Source organism: Spermophilus citellus, assembly GCF_964194105.1.
Source record: "Spermophilus citellus genome assembly, chromosome: 8".
Classification (NCBI taxonomy): domain Eukaryota; kingdom Metazoa; phylum Chordata; class Mammalia; order Rodentia; family Sciuridae; genus Spermophilus; species Spermophilus citellus.
In genome coordinates, this window is record NC_138189.1 from 11,231,453 (window position 1) to 11,251,387 (window position 19,935).

Genomic DNA, 19,935 nt, shown 5'->3' on the forward strand with positions numbered 1-19,935 from the left:
TCTGCAGCTTCCAAAGATGGAAATGACTTCTATATGGGGGATTAGGAATTTTAAAATGTAAGATATTCATTCCCTCAAAGACTGTTTCTTGAGCACCCTGTATGTTCCATTTCTCTTTCAAGAGGTGTCACAATTTATTTTTATCTAGATGTATCTATTATTTCTATGTCATTTAAAGATGTTATTAATTTAACACTAAAGTCCATCATAAAATAATAAAATCCTCCCCCATCCAATGAATAAATATAATTTCTTTTAAAAAAATGCTTACGTTTCCGGGGGTATAGTTTGAAGACTATAAAATACAAAAAGGAGAGACAAAATTACTGATATTCTTGTGACTATTATAGCTCTATAGTTACACCCCCCACATTTGTACTCCAATATAATGTTAATAGGACCCATTAAAGAGAGACAGGATGACCAGATGAGTGACATGGACACGAACCACAGGAGATCACCAGACAGAGAGCCCAGGGCGGCCTACGTGTGTGTGTGTGTGTGGGTGTGTGTGTGTGTGTGTGTGCGTGAGAGAGAGAGAGAGAGAGAGAGAGAGAGAGAGAAATAACCAAGATGACAGGGGAGGGAGGGGAGGGTGAAGGCCTTGAGACTGACTTGGCCACTCAGAAGCTGCATGGTTCCCCTTCAGGAGACTTTTCCTGGGGGACTCCTCAGGAACCAATGGTCGAGCTGCTCCTGACTTTGTATTAGCCTGACCTGCAGAAGGACTTTCCTAGAGGGCTGGGCACCTTATCCATGCACTGTCCTCTTTGCTCCCAAACATGGCTCTGGCTTTTGCTTGAGATGTGGCAGCATTTGAAGTCTTTTGGTGTGAGCGCTCATGGAACTCACAGACACGGGAAGGTACAAGGGGCTCAGACTAACCTGAATGGAGGCCACTGGGTTCTCCCACAGCTTGTGAAGCCTCCTCCCCACCTGTGCAAGCCCAGAGGACAAGTGGCCCTGGCTTGTTAACACAATAGACACGTTTTTCTTCTGAACAACTCGGGGTTCCATCAGAAACCTCAGGGTAACCAGAAGGTGAGATTGTCATTACTCTCATGAACCAGAAACACTCCAGCAGGGGCTTCCACTGTCAAAGGCTGAATATTTTACCCTAGGACCTCACAACCCTAAGTGAGCAGGGATCCTATTGTCTCCTTTCACATATAAGGACACCGGGGCTCCAGGAAATGCCACTGAACTCACATAGTGACTCAAGACTGTTCCACATGATTTAACCCAACACAGACCCAAGCCCTCAAGGAAGTTCTTGTGGGGCAGAAATGAATCCCTATGTTCCTAGAGCTTCAGAGGTGTTGCTTCCTCCCCTTCTAGAAATAAATCAACCTCACTAACCTGAAACTTTCTGTTCCTTCCTTACTGCCCCCAGAAGAGCAGACTGGCCAGGACACCTACCAGGACTCCCCTGCAGGGTGCGCTGTTCTGGACGGAAACCCAGCCCTGCTTCAACAGCTACCACAGAAGGTGCCCCAGGGAAACCTGAGGGGGGGCAGTTAGTCTGTGCTGTTTTTTTTCTCTTTGAAACAAAACATGTCAACCTGCTATTGGGGCTGCACACAGAATATAGAATACAGAAACCTCAGAAGAGCCTGGGACTTCCAACACCAACACACTCTGCTTCTGCCCTTCACAGGAGTGTGAGGGCCTCGGTCCTTCCCAAAGGCAACTCCTTCAAATGTGTATTACACCCAGAATCACTACAGAATCGTCCTCAGTGGTCTTTAGTACAACTGGGTGGGAGTCACTGATTGTGAATTTCTGCCTTAACAACCCAGGATGAATGCCCACCAGCAAGTGGGAAGAGACACTCATTTCTGAACATCTCCTAGGGCTTTTCCTGTTTCCTATCATTTTCGTTTTCACTTTTTGTACAGTAAATGAAATCCAAGAGTTAGCAAGTCTTCTCATGTGCAGTGACATGGGAAAAATTGGTAAGCAAGGACACTCACATACACCTCTTAAGCCCTCGGTGTTTAGTACTCTCGTTAGGTGCATCAGTGCATCAAATGGGGGCTCGGTGTTTCTTATCTATTGCAGAAGCAGGTGTTGGTCCACCTATATAGCAAAGGGCTCAAACAGGGCCATGACAGGATGGGTGATGGCACACAGCTGCCTACTCTCAGCACTCAGGTCTGAGACCAGGAGTTAGTGAATGTTTATGGCTTTCACAATCACTTATAAATGGCAAAGTGTCCATAGCAATATTAGTGTGCTGTGAGGTTGCGGGGACCTCAAAGTCTGTGTTATCAACTGGCAAAATGACCCTCTTCTTTCTTTGTTTACTTTTAAATTTTGAGACTAGGTCTCATTATTTGCTTAGGGCCTTGCTGAGTTGCTGAGACTGGCTGAACTTGTGATCCTCCTGCCTCAGCCTCCCAAGTCACTACGACGACAGGCATGCACCACCAAGCACAATCTGACCCTCCCTTCAATTGCAAAAGAATCCTAGATGCAACAAACTCTCCCAAGCCTCCTACTCCTCAGGAAGCCATAATGTTGTAACTTCTGGATTCCCACTGAATGTCAGGGGGACACAGCATTCAGACCAAAGCAAAAGTGATAATAATAATAATAAAGATGATGATGATAATAATAAATAATAATAATAATAATATAATAGAAAAATAAGGTTCCAAAATTTCAAATTGACTTCATGTCATTTGCTGATTCAGTGGGGACATAGTCAGCAGAGGGCCTCCTGTTGATAGAGTTCTCAGGGCCCGCTCTGCCGCCAATTGCATTGCCCAAGGGCTTCCCTTTCCTGGGTGGCCCAGATTCAAGCGGCTAGAGAAGTGGGGGCACAAAGTCTCCATTTTGCCCAATGAAGGCAACTCTTGGCAGGGCATATTTGCTCCAGAGGACTGAGGCTTCAGAAGGTCCACCTGGACTTCTCTTCAAACACCTCGCATCCCAAACTCCACCTCAGCATTGCCACCAGGAGACCTGACCCTCAGCACACTTCTCTCCCAGGCTTGCCTGTCTTCCTGTGATCCTCTAAGCCAACTCAATGACACTTCCTGGTACAGAGAGGACACTTGGGACCTCGCAAACAGGAGGCAAGACCAGAAACCAATTCTACAAATTCAGAGAGTCCTAGAAGAACTGATGTTGGGGCAAGAGAGAGAGTTGAGAACTCTCCTTTGACCTTGAAATTTCAGTCCATTAAGTATAAGATCCATCCCCTCCTAGCATGCTACCCTATGAAACAGGAGATGTGTATGAGGCAGGCCACAGCCCTGTCTACTCTGCCTGGAGGAGACCGAGCTAAGTGACCCTTGAATCAATCTTCACATCTCTCACAACCTAGCACTCTAGCAACCAAATCCAACACATATCCACCTTATCCTAGAGGCAGCAAATGACATGAAGTGAATTTGACATTTTGATACCTCAGGGCTGCCCTGCTGTCCCTTGCTTATCCTGGCCCCACTTCTTTTCAGCAGACAGGCCTCCTGGTTGTCAGGTACATCTCAAGTTTTAGTGGATTCTCATAAGAGGACACCTGTCAGATAGTGCTCAGAACTTAGTGAATGTCCAGGTTCATGGAAAGTGACTTACAAATCCAGAAAATTTGAATGCATGAAAAGATTTTGGAGAAGTTGGAGTTCGTTTTTCGACTGACCATAATTTATGAGAAGGAAAGAGAATGGATGAGAGAAGGGAAGAGGGGTAAATCTGGAAGACAGTAAGCACCTAGTTTGAAGCAGAGAAATGCTAAAGTGTGCATGCATTAAAATCATTATGATCTTCAGTTATACGTAGCATTTTCTGATGACACCAAATTTTAGTTGCTTCACATTTCCGTTGCTAAGAAGTCACTGAAATCTCAAACTATGGCATCATAAAATGCTACGTAGGTCAAGATTGTAGCTAGGTGTTGACAGAGTATCATGCAGAGAGAAGTGCAAGGCACCAAGTGCATGCAGAGATCTCAGAAGATCTACAGGGAAAGAGAAAGTTCACCACGGGACATACACATGCACTTCTGGACTTTTGTTTACCTTGGCATAACAGCATTGTGAATACCATATGGATGAGCTTTATGATAACCATTTTCCATACTGTAACAAAAATAAATGATACCAAAACACCACGTTATCTCTAAGATGAAGTGTTTACATCATGGATCACAAAGACAATGTATGGGTCATGAAAGGTACGTGACAATTTGTTAAATCTGCAGATTCCAAAAATGGAAACTACTTCTTCATGGATTAGTAATTTTAACATGTAAAATATTCATTCCTTCAATGAGTATTTTTGAGCACCGTCTATGTTCCGGTCCTCTTTTTAAGAGGTGTCACAATTTATTTTTACCTAGATGTATCTATTATTTTTATGTCACCTAAAGATATTAATAATTTAACTTTAAAGTCTATTATAGGATAATAAAATCCTCCCCCATCCCATGTATAAATATAATTTTTTTAAAAAACATTTCCGAGCGTACAGTTTTAACATTATAAAATACAAAAAGGAGAGACAAAATTACTAATTTTCTTGTGACTCTTACAGCTCTAAAGCCACACCCCACACATTTGTACTCCAACATGAATGTTAATAGTCCCATTCCAGAGAGACAGGTTAAGCAGATGAGTGACATGGACAAGAAACACAGGAAATCACCAGACAGAGAGCTCAGGACGGCCTGTGTGTGTGTGTGTGCATGTGTGTGTGTGTGTGTGTGTGTGTGTGTGTGTGTGTGAGAGAGAGAGAGAGAGAGAGAGAGAGAGAGAGAGAGAGAGAGAGAAATAACCAAGATGACAGGGGAGGGAGGGGAGGGTGAAGGCCTTGAGACTGACTTGGCCACTCAGAAGCTGCATGGTTCCCCTTCAGGAGACTTTTCCTGGGAGACTCCTCAGGAACCAATGGTCGAGCTGCTCCTGACTTTGTATTAGCCTGACCTGCAGAAGGACTTTCCTAGAGGGCTGGGCACCTTATCCATGCACTGTCCTCTTTGCTCCCAAACCTGGCTCTGGCTTTTGCTTGAGATGTGGCAGCATTTGAAGTCTTTTGGTGTGAGCGCTCATGGAACTCACAGACACGGGAAGGTACAAGGGGCTCAGACTAACCTGAATGGAGGCCACTGGGTTCTCCCACAGCTTGTGAAGCCTCCTTCCCACCTGTGCAAGCCCAGAGGACAAGTGGCCCTGGCTTGTTAACAAAATAGACACGTTTTTCTTCTGAACAACTCGGGGTTCCATCAGAAACCTCAGGGTAACCAGAAGGTGAGATTGTCATTACTCTCATGAACCAGAAACACTCCAGCAGGGGCTTCCACTGTCAAAGGCTGAATATTTTACCCTAGGACCTCACAACCCTAAGTGAGCAGGCATCCTATTGTCTCCTTTCACATATAAGGACACCGGGGCTCCAGGAAATGCCACTGAACTCACATAGTGACTCAAGACTGTTCCACATGATTTAACCCAACACGGACCCAAGCCCTCAAGGAAGTTCTTGTGGGGCAGAAATGAATCCCTATGTTCCCAGAGCTTCAGAGGTGTTGCTTCCTCCCCTTCTAGAAATAAATCAACCTCACTAACCTGAAACTTTCTGTTCCTTCCTTACTGCCCCCAGAAGAGCAGACTGGCCAGGACACCTACCAGGACTCCCCTGCAGGGTGCGCTGTTCTGGACGGAAACCCAGCCCTGCTTCAACAGCTACCACAGAAGGTGCCCCAGGGGAACCTGAGGGGGCGCAGTTAGTCTGTTCTATTTTTCTATCCTTGAAAGAAAGCATGTCAACCTGCTGAGGGGCTGCACACAGAATATAGAATACAGAAACCTCAGAAGAGCCTGGGACTTCCAACACCAACACACTCTGCTTCTGCCCTTCACAGGAGTGTGAGGGCCTCGGTCCTTCCCATAGGCAACTCCTTCAAATGTGTATTACACCCAGAATCACTACAGAATCGTCCTCAGTGGTCTTTAGTACAACTGGGTGGGAGTCACTGATTGTGAATTTCTGCCTTAACAACCCAGGATGAATGCCCACCAGCAAGTGGGAAGAGGCATTCATTTCTGAACATCACCTAGGGCTTTTTCCTGTTTCCTATCATTATCGTTTTTCCATTTTTGTCCAGTAAATGAAATCCAAGAGTTAGCAAGTCTTCTCATGTGCAGGGACATGGGTAAAAACTGGTAAAGCAAGGACACTCACACACACCTCTTAAGCCCTCAGTGTTGAGTACTCACGTGAGGTGCAGCTATGCATCCAGTGGGGGCTCGGGTGTTGTCTCATCTATGCCAGAGGCAGGTTTTGGCCTGTGTATGTAGCAAAGGGCTCAGACAGGGCCATGACAGGATGGGGTGATGGCACAGAGCTGCCTACTCTCAGCACTCAGGTCTGACACCAGGAGTTAGCGAATGTCTATGGCTTTCACAATCACTTCTAAATGGCAAAGGGTCCATAGCAATATTAGTGTGCTGAGAGGTTTCTGGGACCTCAAAGTTTGTGTTATCAACTTGTAAAATAACCCTCTTTCTTTCTTTCTTTTTAAATTTGGATTCACTGTTTGTTTAAGGCCTTGCTGAGTTGCTGAGACTGGCTGAACTTGTGACCCTCCTGCCTCTGCCTCCCAAAGATAGGAATGACTTCTGTATGGATTAGTAATTTTTAACATGTAAAATAGTTGTTCCTTCAATGAGCATTTCTTGTACACCCTCTGTGTTCCAGTCCTCTTTTTCAGAACTGTCAGAATTTATTTTTACCTACATATATCTATTATTTTTATGTCATTTAAAGATATTATTAATTTAAAGTCCATTGTAGGATAATAAATCCTCCCCCATCCCATGTATGAATATGATTTTTTTAAAAAAGGCTTACATTTCCATGCATACAGTTTCAACACCATAAAATATAAAAAGTAGAGACAAAATTAGTAATTTTCATGCGACTATTTCAGCTCTACAGCTACACTCTCCACATTTGTACTCCAATATGGATATTAATAGTGCACATTCCAGAGAGACAGGTTGAGGAGGTGAGTGACATGAATATGAAACACACAAGATCACCAGACACATAGCCAAGGACCGATGACAGGATGGAAAGGAAAATAGTAATAAAAGTTATCATAAAGTGAAATGCCAAGTCCCCGACCGAGAGCAACTGCAAAGGAGAAATGAGAAGACTGGTTAATGAAGTTGAGATTAATTGAGAGCGAAAAGGCAGGATTAGCATTAAAACTTAACAAAACCAGGACAGATTTTTTTTAGAAGAGAGTCAGCTGCAGTCATCTGAGCTCAGATGCAGCAGCTCCTTGAAGCCCTGCCCGGACTTCGACCCCCACCTTCAAGGAAGCTCATGCTTACTCTTCATATACATCCTCTGACTCCATGCGGCGGTAGTGCTTGGCCAGCTTCACAGCGATGATTAGAGCCGGTAGTAAAAGAAAAGTAGCTTTCCCCATGCCAAACCAAAACAAATTCTGGGGAGAAAAAGAAATCAAAAAGTTAAATTAAAATTTAAGAAAATTAAATACTTGAAGATGGGCAATGGAAAATCACAGGTGCCTGTTGGAAAATATGTGTTTTGCAATCTTTTATAAATGAATCTTCATTTTGTTCTTTAAAATTATTTGTGAATGTAACATGAAGCAGCCATTGTCTGAAGGGCCACATGCTACAATCCAGTTTGTTTTTCTGAAAACTTTGAGTAGATCCTATATTTATTATATTATTACATTTATTTTCCAGACGACAAACAGAAACAGCCAGCAGTGAAGCCAGGATTTCACTTAGGACACTCCAGGAAAACTCCAAGTCTCGCCCTCCACGGCTCCCTTGGCTGCCCCAGCTGTCCAGCCTGCAGGATGGCTAGCTGTGCGGTGTGAGTCCACACCACTTCTCGGAGCTAGACTCATGAAACTTTCTCGCTCTGATCTGCCTCTGAGCAGTGGAGGCGCAGCAGCCCCACCCCATAACACAAGTGTGTCAACAAGACAGAAGCAAAGCTGGGCGCATGCCAGGGTCTCGAGGGAAGTCCCGTGTTTCATGTTAACCACTCTGAAGGTGGGCCACAGGCTGAGTTCAACCATGTTTTACTTAAAAAGCAAAATTAAAGTGTCCTTTAATAAACAGTTGCCAATATTTATAAGTCAGATCTCACACATAAACCTGAACTTAACGTCTTTTCTTGAAAAATCTGAGATTGCATTTCATACCCTGGACCCTTGTGCCCATGAGACAACAGCCAACAGCAGGAGAGTCATGCTTCTCCCTCAAGAGCAGCATTCGCCCTCATTTGGGCACAGACCATGTCATCCTTTGAAGAGTGAAACCCCAAATCCCTTAATGTTACCAAACAAAGCAGTAACAGCTACGCACAGTGTGACCCTGTGGTACACACAGGCTGGCACCACTTCTGATCAGCATCCTTCTTGGTTGGCTTGTAATCCTGCACATTCCAGGCTCCTATGGAAGTTCAAGTCTGAGCCCTGCCTCGGGACAATGCTGCAGGACCACCAGAGCAGCTTCCCCAGCCACCATGAGGCAGAAGGCAGCTGGGACACCAGCCTCCACCTGCCTGTCCCAGCCTGGCCAGGCAGCTTTGTTGTGCTCCTGGATGAGCTGGCTGTTGTTTTTTGGTGGCATATCCCTGGCCTCTAATTTCTAGGCTTTCCAATCTTCTGACAGCCACATCCATTCCTTGGAAGCTTCCTAAGTCCTTTGAGGAGTGATCAAGATACTAAAGAGACATGGCGGCCAACCTGCATCTATTTTGTTGGTGCAATGGGGTTCCCAGAGCTCTTCCTCGCTGTAAACCACCAGCAGCAAAGATCCAGCCTGTTATCCCCCTGAGCAGCCTCTGGACCTCTCCTTTTTCTGCCCCAATCTTTGCAGAGAGGCATCTAGAAGCTGGGTAATTTGCCTGATTGGTGATGGGAGGTGGAGAGTGGACCAGGAAGAGGTCATTTCAGAATAAATGAGGTGAACCCTGGACTGGCCTAATGAGGACTTCCACAGAAGCTGGCAGCAAGGGCCACCAAACACAGGACAGATGGGGCAAGAAGTTGCCATGGGAGGTAAGCAGCCAAGAAGCTATGGCCTGGGGTGCCAGAGTGGAAGGATCATTCCCCTCGGGACCATGCAAGTCAGCCAGCAAATGAACTTGTGAGCAGGGAAGAGGGAGATGGAGAAAGAGAGAGGGATGCACTGAGTTCTCTGATCAGCATGTCTTAGGAATGCTCTGTGCCAGCAAAGGGCACAGCAGCGCCCTCTGTCGTGCAGTTCAGTGTAGTGTGTGTGGCAGAGGCCAGATCGTGGAGATACACACTGGTGCGTAATTCAACAGCAATCATATTTCTCAGGAAAAGCACAGAATTCTGTGGGAATGTGGAAAAGGGATCCTGTAAGTTTGGAGGATCATAAAATCCTCCCAGAGAAAAGGATACAGTTCAGAAAACTGAACAACAAAGGACTGCTAACAGCTACAGAGGGTGTTCATGTACCAGTAATGGTGTCAAGGGCTTTACATGGAAGGTAGCTGAACCATCAAAACAGCCCCATTCGGGTGATGAAGCTCAGGAAATGTCAACGGTTTTTCAAAGTCAGAGTTCAGAAAGGGTAGAAGTGGCATTTGAGTTCAGAGTCCATGTTCTCAACCACTGCTAACAGATCTGGAGAAGTTAGTCCAATGCATAGGAAGGGTGGGGAGAAGAGAGAAAGAGAGAGGGAGACGGTCTGCAGACCGGAAGTTGGGCATGTGCAAAGGCCTAGAGGTGGGGAACTTTGAAGAAGTGAAAGGAAATGAGCCTGTCTGGAGCCCAGGGAGAAAGGTGGGAAGCAGTACATAATGTGACCTGGGTGGGCAGGACGCCATCATGCATGGCTAGCGTGTTCTCTGAAGGGTGCTGGCCTTCATCGTGGTAGCAAGGGGAAACCACCACAGCACTCTGAGCAGAAGAAGCAAGAGAATCTGCCCACAGACAGGGTCAGTGCAAGCTGAGGGTGAGCAGAGGCGAGCAACAAATCTGATAAACCGAAATCTGCCGTCCCCGGTGTCACATGTTAAAACACCTTTAAAACAAAAATGAAGCCTGGATTTTAGCACTGGGCCTGTGCAGAAAGTCACATGAAGAATCTCCTGATATTAGCTATCAGCACAGCAAGGAGTCTTCCTTTCTGATTGTTCCTACCAAGAGGAGTCTCCCAACTTCCAAGTGTAATTTTAGTAAGGAACGAGTACCTGTAAAGAGGACTGTGACTGTTTTGGTCTACTGGGTATCATAACACACTGACCTAAATTTTAGGGTTTAGGATTTGGGTTCTAAAGCAAAATAAACCCCAACAGAAAACTAATATAAACAAATATTATAGTGTCTATTTCCATCTGGGGGAAAACAAGATGGTAGGTTTAACACGTCTGCTTTTGGAAGATGGAGTTCTCACCAGAGGGTCCACAATGAAGCCACACAGAATCACTTTAAAAGCAGAATCCATGGCGGTGGCCACAGGCTTGCAGGGCACCATCTTCTCAGTGACCTATGGAGGTGAGGGACATGGAAAAACTGAGTGAGCAGGTCACCAAACCCCACAAGCATTAGACCCTTTTGGCCCGTCTCACATAAGGACCTCCCTTCCTCGGAGATGCAGAGCTGACTGGGGGTTTGTGCGGGTGAGTCCCACAGGTGCGAATCCAATGACTTCAAAGCAAGAACCTTGTTCTCTCTCAAGAACCTTGAGCCTCGGTTTCCAGTTTCCTCAAATGTTATGTGAAGCTAGAGGACCCACCCTTCGGGGTTGCTGAGAGAACTAAAAGCACACATATCCAGCCATGGTTTAGACTGAATTTTAGTCTGATCCCTTTGTTATATGACAAAGGAGGTGAGAAGCAAATGGAGGAACCCATGTCACAATGGTGTGCCAAGGGACAAGAGGGGATTTGGGAGGGGGAAGGGGCTCCCACCTGGTGGGCTGGTCTCAGAGGTCTTGGTCTCCACACTTCAAAGCCCTTCTACTTGGTGTCAGTCCAATTACCAGGAATTCAACCTCACTTCCTCCATATTTTACCCTAGACGATGACTGTCTTAGGACACCCCATTTATGTTCACAGAAGGTCAACTACTTACAGCCAGCTCCACCCACTTTAGGTAGTGTTCAAAATATCGTAAGATTTTTTTCGCAAATTTCTTCGTTTCCTAGAAAGAAACCCGAAGATCAGTAATGCCACTAAAATGATGACAGCATACTCAAACACCACAGAGACTTAATTATGGAAAGCTCACAGGCCCTTTTATTTATTGGCTTATTTTAAGAAAGAAAACTCACTTCCACAATAACGGAGGAAATATCGTTAGTTATGAAGACCTGAACAGAATCCAAAGATTGCAGGATCTTGGACACTTTCTCCTGGAAAACAGAACAGTAATTAGAAGGGGATCAAGTGATAAGAGGAATTAAACAGACAATATGAAAATCAATTTGAGTGCAGCTGTCCCTGGGAACACGGATTTCAAGAGCCCCTGGGATAGCAAGTTTAAAGATCTTCAAGTCCCCGTGTAAAATGGCAGGTGACCAACACATCCCACACCCTCCCATATACTTTAAGTCATCTCCAAATTACTTATAATGCCTGACACGATATGAATACTATGCAAATAATTGTCACTGTATTTTTTAGGGGACAACGAGAAGAAAAACAGTCTGTATATGTTCAGTACAGACTTAGTTATTTCCCCCCAATATTTTCCATTCTGTGGCTGGCTGGACCTGCAGATACAGACCCCATGGATCCGGACAATCAGTAGTACTGGTGCCCCAGTCCAATACCACCAAGACCTGACCCAGTCACCTGAGGGTAGGGGAAGGAGAAGAGCCAAGATCAGGCATTTGGGGGCCAGCACTGGGGTGGAGCCTTCGTAGGACTTCCTTCCAGGAGAACTCAACAGCAAAGTGGGCAGAAGGGTGCTGCTGGCCACTGTTCCCGGAGGAGGTGGCTGACGACTTCAAGACCACCAAGCTGAGAACATACTAAGGTGTAGGAATTTGCCTGCACTGTCATTCCAAGATAGCACTGTGGCCAACCTGCATGAGAGCTTGGTGCAAAATCTGAAGAAGGGTTCCTTTGCCCCAAGTGCTGAGCAACACAGCCTGACAAGTGGGTCACGACTGAGTCCTGGCCCTAGTGCTCCCTGGGCTGGGCCCCATGAATGCAACCCCAAACTGCATGCACTGCTGCTCCAAAGGGAGCAAAAGGCCTGTAGCCAGCAGGGTGTCTCTTGGGGTCCCTTGGCAAGGGATAAAGCATGATGAAATGGCCCCAGTGATTGGAGGTGTAGGGATGGTCCTAGTGCAGAGTAAACCTGAATGTCTTCAGAGAAAGTGAGTCCTGGTATTGGTTCACGGAGAACAGTAAAGGAAGGAACACCGAGATTTTCACTGTGGGGCTCATAGCCAAACCTTTGTGGGCAGCCTACCTACTCAACAAGGAAATATTTTCTTCCTTATTGAGTTGCTTGTTGGCATTTTGTGTACAAGATGAATATAGCACAGCCACAGAGCTGAGTCTCTGTTGTGGGAGTGTTTGTGGCTAGGGTACCCTTGCAGTGGAGCACAGCAACTGTTCCAGATGATTGACACCTTCTCTGGCATGATTTCTCAGGGTTTAGAGCACATAGTTGGCCTTCCAAATTCATAGATTTTTGCATTTGGGGATTCAACTAATCTTTTTGGAAAAAAGTATATGGAACATATAGATATGATTGTTTTCTTGTTATTATCCCCTAAACATTACAGTATAATAACTATTCATATAGCATTTGCATTGCGTTGAGTAGTCTTAGTAATCTAGAGAGAATTTAAAGTATATGAGAAGATGTGCAGAGGTTATATACAAATACTGTGTATGCCATTTTATGCAAGGGACTTCAGCACTCATGGGTTCTGGTGTCCATGGAGGGTTCTGGAACCAACCCCTCCCCCAGTGAGGGACAACTGTACTTCTCTGCTCTGACCATGATGATCATGGGTGTGGTCATGTGACTTGCTTTGGCCAGGGGAACATGAACAAAGTGGAATGTGCTAGTTCTAAGCAGCATCTTAAAACACAACTGTGTTCCTGTCACCCCAAACTCATGTACCCACTAAGAGCATGTGAGGTGGCCATGACAAAGGCTGATCCTTCAGGCTGCCTATCTAAGGGGGGAGATAAGTCGAGCAGCCTGTGGGCAGCCCAGCAGTGAACTGGATGTGGTTAGAGAGCACTGAGCCTTCACACTGGTTTGCTAGGTGTCGATAGCTCTGTGAGATTGTCCCATGTTACCTTCTAAGTTTCTACGCATCAAAATAGATTTCAGTTTTATAGACAACCTGCTAGGAGAGGTCAGCATTTATGGAAGCAAAAGTAGAAGGGAAATGGTAGGAAAACCCAATTGGGTATTTAGATGGGTACATACCTGAGACTTTCTTTAAAATTTAAAGTACTTGTAAAAATCAATGTCTCTGAAATTCTATGCATGGTATTTAATAACAAACCCTGTGACAGAAAAACAAAATGCATCCTTGCCTTTAGTCCCCCACTTGTGCGTTGAAGAATCTTGATATTTTTTTGTACATCGACCTGGTGAAAAAACAGAAAATATTGTCAAAACTATTAAACAAGGGAGCAAGAACACATGGCATGTGTCTCCCCGCTCCCCATAATAGCCATCAATCTGATCTGACACTGCAAAGGTCTCATTCTAGAAAAACCAACAAGTAACGATGTGTACCTGGTGTAAGAAATCAGGATACTTGTTCAAAAACTTGGAAAGGGTGCAGATCACATGCAAGGTGCCCAAGAAACGCCTTCAAACTGGATTGATCAAAGTGGAAGGCATTTAAAACACAGCCTGCCCTACAGTGTGGCACCCCTGAATGATTTTGGTTTGGGGTGGCAAACTTATGAAGGGCTGGAGAGTGAATGTTTTGGGCTTTAGGGGCAATGGCCTGTTCCAAAGACTCCACTTTACTTCACCCTATAGCCAAGAGGAGCCACAGACAGTTTGGAAATAACTGGGCACCACTGTGTTGCAATAACTTTGTTTACAAAAGCTGGCAGGATTTGGCCTTCAGACTGCAGTTGGCTGACCCTCTTGTCTTTCTGTGGACAAGTTGCCCTAACTCTGAAAAGGCCAAGGGGTCCTGTCTGGTTGAAGACAAGCTGCAAAAGCAGCTTCCAATATAAACAGATTTGTTCTGATCTGAACACGGATAGCAGAACAGTGTGATGAGCTCGGCACACAGGGAAGTGAGCTCCCCCACAGGAGGACACTGCGCATCCTCCATGGAACTAGGAAGTCAGAAGGCAGAAGAGAGAGACGGAGACAGAGGAAAAAACTCCATCAGGAAGGTTCAGATGTCAGAGCAGGTAGACCTAACCCCCATCTCCAGACTTGAGCAACCGACCTAGTAACCCAGTTTCCACACAGTTCCCCCCTTGACAGCTGCGAGTATGACCCACATGCAAGTCTAGCAACAACTTTTTGATTCCTGAGTCCTCTGAGGTCAGAGGTCTGACATCTCCATGAACCAGGGAGTAGCAATGCAGGAATCGTTCCCACCCTTGTTATATCTCATTTTTTAATATTCTGTTTTTAGATGTGGAAACTGAGATACTATAGTTTTTGGAGATGCAGAAGCAGACCCTGAAGCCAGATCTTCCTGGCTCCAAAGTCTTTGTTCTCGCTCAGCTACAAGCCTGCCTTGATTGTCTCAAGCAATGAGACAGGTGGGGAGTGATGGGAGAGAGAAGAAAGGCAGCAATGGTCAACGAGACAGTAACAGAGCAGACAGGACGCAGGAAGAAAAGCACTTACCCTCACTTTCACATATTTCTAGGCAGAGTTTGGAGAGAAAGAATTAGAGAATACATGAGAGTAAGTCCAGAGCAAAATGATCAGCACCTGATGTGCTAGACACCTGGCTTTGGAGGGTATGTTAACAGCAAGGAGTGGGGGCCAGGCACAGACCAAAGCTAACTGCTCACACTCCACTTGGAAAATGAGAGGAAAATAAGATTAGGGGTGGTGTAATTTAAGTTTTGTGCTCTTCAAAGCCCAGCTCAATTGCTGAGGCTGAGGCCAGTTGGACAAGACCTCCATGAGATGTGCAAGTGGCCTCAGGCTAGATCTAAGTCAAGGAGGTGCAATCCATTTTGCTCAGGTCACTGTTATATCATAGGTAGCTGATGGTTACCTGGGTCTTCTCCATGGGAAGGACTTGATCCTGGTGAATTTTTCTAATAGTTTGCGCTTCTGACTTCATGGACTGCTTTAATTGTCCGGGGGGCTACAAAGAGAAAATAAGTCAAGATCCACAGGATCCTTCCAGACTCTGGCAGCTGTAACATAAGCACATGGCTCTCCTTAGGCAATGGTGGCCACGGGTGGGCACAAGGACTGGCAGAAAGGGGCAGCACAAAATATTCTGTTTCGGATCAGAACCATGGACAAGGCAATACCTGCACTCATGAGCCCTCTCTGAGTGCCGGAGACTGGGTTCCTGCACCATTGCCTCAGGAGGTGGAGCTACCATTGGTTTCTCTGTTTTACAGATGAGAAAACCAAAGTTCAACTGAGAACTTTATATTTAACCCATACTTAAAATGGGGTTTGGCATGCCAACTATAAGAATCCCAAAAGTACTATTGCCCTCATTTGCTAGATGGGGAAACTGAGGCACAACGGGTTGAAATACCTTGCTCAAGCTTCTACCATTGGAAAGAAACTGAGTCAGGGTTTAAACCTGGGTTTTCCTCCAAAGCCCACGTTCTCATCACCATGGTCTAATGCTACAGGGGGCCAGTGAAGCAATGCAGTCACCGACCAGCAGAGGTAATGACGAAGCAGAGTCTGTGGGCCCACTGGGGCCTCTGCCCTCCTCAGCCACTTCTTGCTGATGAGGCAGCAAAGCAACCCATGGGACTTCTCCCATGTCCTCTCTCTGGTCCCTACGCTACAAGGAAAGTGACGTGTGTGTGCTTGCACATACAGAAGCACATGTGCTCACACTTGGGGGTCTGAGGGTGAAGGAATCGGTGGGGATGGAGGTGGGCCCTGGAAACTTCCAGCGACATCGGGGCCAAACAGCAATGACCACTGAGGGCAACTTTCCACATGCACAGGAGGGGCGGTCAGCAAGGCTGGACTCACTCACAGTGAAAGGGACCTCTGCAGTAGCTTCCCTCTTGGTGGCACTGACATTAGACACCTACCCTGCTACAGCACTTAAGCCAACTATGTGAACTCACCAAACGGTCTGCTTTTGTATCCAGATCATATGAAAATGATAAAAGATTCACTTTTCCGGGAGATGTTTTACTCTACAAAAGAAATAAAAAATTTGTGTTATGGGATTTTTAATCCTAACAACATCTAATAGGCAACCGATTGAAGAAACTCCTCCATAGGTGACATTTGCATTTTAATTTATACCCATTATTCTTATTTAACCATAGAAAAGAATAAAATGCCAACACATGCTAAGACATGGGTGAAAACATGCTATGTGAACCTCAAAATCAAGCTACACACCAAAGGCCACTTCTTGTATGATTCCATTTACATGAAGTATCCAAATAAGTCAATCCATAGAAATGGAGCACACACCGATGGCTGCCAAGTTGAGGGGAACAAAGGAAGACTGTTAACGGGAACAGCTTTTCTTTTGGGGTGATAAAAATGTTTTAGAATTAGGTAGAATAAAATGGTGTGACAGTGTGAATATACTAAATGTCACTAAGCCGCACAATTTAAAATTGCAATTTATGCTCTGAATCTCTTCTCATTAAAAAAAAAACACGCTAAAAAATGAAGTACACACATTTGGTGCCCCACTTTCTCCCCCAAATCACATAGGCATAAGTGGATGATACCTGAGCCAAGAGGGTGTCATAATCTATATTGTCTATCCCACTATTAGAGAATTCCTTGAGGTTGTTTTTTCCTTCCTCGTTCAAAAGAACAATGCCACCAAGTTTTATATCCAGACGTTCAAGTCGATTGTTTATGTTGTCAGTATGCTGATGAAACAAGACGTGGAAACCAAGCCATTACTCTCCAAGCATGTCAAGTACTTAATGCTTTAAAAGGGCAATAAAACTATGCAAGAATATACATACATACATATACACACATACATATGTCTGTGTAGACATGCAGACACAGTATATATTCATACATGGGTGTGTATTTATATCTATATTTGACTGGGATTTCTTCCTCCCCTGCCTCCATGGCTTCTTATATCCTGTGGTCAGCACTTTTCAAGTACAAAGCAAAATAAGATCTCATCTCCCTGTCAAAGACCTCAAAATGAAGAGGCTGTGTCATAAGAGGGGCACAAGAATTCCATTAGGGCACCAGGGAGAGAGGAGTTCAAGAAAAGAGGCTGGGAGCACAGAGGGTAGAGAGGAGGTGGCTTTGGAGCACCCAGGCTTGCCCAACAGAGATGTTGACAGGGACAGGTGGGCAGGCATTCTGGGGAAGGGACCGCCTTGCACTAGAGCTGGGCAAGAGAAAGACACGGGAGACGTCTTCTGGGAAACAGTGCTCAGTTACTTGGGCAAAGGTCACGGGAATGCCGTGGGTGACCTGGGGTTGACTTGGTAGCCCATCAGTAGTTTCTGAAGTCAGGGCGTGCCTCAGGGTCCCAGTGACACTCTCAACGGCTACCCAGCACAGCACAAGGAAAGTGGCCCATGGCATGATGGACAAAGGGGAAGAGGACACCTAATTAGGATTTGGTGATTATTTATGGACAATAAGCAATATTTAGGGAAGAGAATCAAAACAAAATTCATATGCAGGTTTTGAGTAAAGCTCCTCACATTTGAAAACTGTCAGGTCATCATGACCCCATGGCCTCTCTGCTGGCCTGCCAGAGCTGCAGGACTTGGTGAATGCCTCTTCCTTAAGTTCTGCCTGGAATCTGCTCTCGCGCTGGAAGCCCAAAAGTAAGAGGACGACATTCTTTCCTGCACAACCAAGAAGGCCAGATGAGGCGTCCAGGCACAGGGGAGTGGAAGGGTCCAGCCTGGGGCAGTGGGACTCTCTTCCTCTTTCTTCTGACCAGCATGCTCTGGAATGGCGTTTTCCTTGAGTCTTAAGAGTCAAGACTGGGGTGTGGGCTGAAGCAAAATGGGAGGGAAAGTCGTTCTATCTGGCTTGCTTCCATCCTTCCTTCTTGCCATGGTTGAGCAGAGACTACCCTGCAGTCCTGGGGCCACAGTGTGATCATAAGGAATAAGGATGGTGTGGACTGTTCTTCCCAATCCTAGGGCCTGTCAGACAAGGGGTGATGGTCTTGGAGAACCAGCCTCCCTGGGAAGCAAGTGGGGGTTGCTTTCATAGGAATATCTATGTGGAGTGAAGTGGAATCTCTCCCTGGGACATGTCCTCAGTGAGGCCTCTTGGGAAGCTCTTGCATAAAAAATCAAAGACCTCACACTGCAAGAAAGACAACTGGCTGGGGGTGAGAAAATGTTTTGAACTGGATAAAGGTGAAGATTGCCTAACACTGAACATATGAAATGTCCCTTTAAAGTGGCTTGTTTTATCTTTTGCAGATTTCACAGCAATTTTAACAAAAAGAAGGAAAAACAACTGGATTTCGTAAAACAATGTGTCAGGTCCAGAACTGGTTTCTAAGGACTCACCTTGTGAATGTCAAGACTCTCGCTGATATTGAAGCGGTTCTCGAGTTGAAGTGTGGAATAAATTCCTCTGTTGTTTTTGCAATCGCTGTGGGAGCAAACATAGAAATCATGACCCAGAAAAGCAGCATGGTGCCCTCGGTCCATATCTGAGAGTGAGGAGGGAGGTTAACCGTTTCTTGCTGTGCAATCTGTGACTAAGTGGGTTCAGGTTATCACCCACAACCACGTGAATGGCTGGCGCCTGCCACTCCTGACTTATTTTCCTCTTTTGTTAACAGTCCAAATTTTGGAACAGATACAATAGCACTGATGAATGTGTCCTTGCACCTGTCTCCTTTACACTGTTGTCTGTACTGCTGTGGACAAATTTACAAACTGGGAAGAAATAAATTCTCATAAAAAATACAAAAATAACACTCACTAGAAAGAGGTGCATTGCAAAGTGCATCATAGGCTTTATTAAAAGATTCTATCAAGCCCCTGTCAAGAATATTTCCCCTTCCCATTTCCAGGGCTGGGCTATATTGACTAAACATATGCTTTGACATCTATTCTAATGGTGAGGACCCACAGACATCCAGACTTTTTGCCCATAAAACTAATCTGGTCACTGGGGTGAAATGTCCTCAGCTCTCCATGCCTCAATCCCATCTCTAAAATGAGGAAGTGCTTATCTAACCGAGCTAAGAAGGATAGGGCTGGTAGGATTCATATTCCTGCCACACAGAGAGTCACATAATAGGGGAGTGTCTTCCTTGCCACAAGAGCCAGTGCCCTCTGCCCCTGCAGGATGCCATGAGCAGTAATTTGCCCACATTCCTAGGAGGTGTGATACCTGCTCCAACAAACAGGTGGTGCTGTTGGAACCCAGAGCTCCATGCACCAACAAAGGTAATATTGCAGAGTTCTGCAAGAGCTGGTCACAAATTGCTGCATGCCAGCTAAGATGCTAGGCCTTGCCTCCCAGCCTGGGAATGGTGAGCAGGCTCAATTGTGCCCAGAGGCTACAATGGGTTGATAATGTCTGCTTAGAGTTTTCTATTGAGAAAGACCCTGAGACTCCCTGGGTTAAGCTGAAGAGTATACAACTGATTAACAATCTGAGTACAGGTTGAGAGGGGTGGATGCATGCACCACTTGTTTGTGACCTCAGCTGGTGGCACTGTGGAGCTGCTGACATTAAGGCGGGAAGTGATCTGTTTGGTTGGGTCACTTCACATTCCCAGACACTTGCAGGATGAAATGGGAAGCTGCAAGCAAGGAGAGGAG

At 45.6% G+C, this 19,935-nt stretch overlaps 1 protein-coding gene across 1 annotated transcript in view; it reads right to left on the bottom strand.

The window, feature by feature from the left end:
• Window positions 1-19,935, bottom strand: part of PROM1 (prominin 1) — a gene marked incomplete at its 3' end in the record, with an annotated part of 107,429 nt that overhangs the window by 182 nt on the left and 87,312 nt on the right. The window contains exons 15-25 of the mRNA XM_081303476.1: window positions 18,667-18,751; window positions 16,885-17,031; window positions 16,261-16,332; window positions 15,207-15,299; window positions 13,537-13,590; window positions 11,301-11,381; window positions 11,102-11,170; window positions 10,422-10,514; window positions 7,344-7,459; window positions 4,026-4,085; window positions 272-295 (exon numbers count right to left, since the gene is read on the bottom strand). Of these exons, the coding sequence (XP_081159602.1) occupies window positions 272-295; window positions 4,026-4,085; window positions 7,344-7,459; window positions 10,422-10,514; window positions 11,102-11,170; window positions 11,301-11,381; window positions 13,537-13,590; window positions 15,207-15,299; window positions 16,261-16,332; window positions 16,885-17,031; window positions 18,667-18,751 (894 nt within the window). The remainder of the gene's footprint in view (window positions 1-271; window positions 296-4,025; window positions 4,086-7,343; window positions 7,460-10,421; window positions 10,515-11,101; window positions 11,171-11,300; window positions 11,382-13,536; window positions 13,591-15,206; window positions 15,300-16,260; window positions 16,333-16,884; window positions 17,032-18,666; window positions 18,752-19,935) is intronic.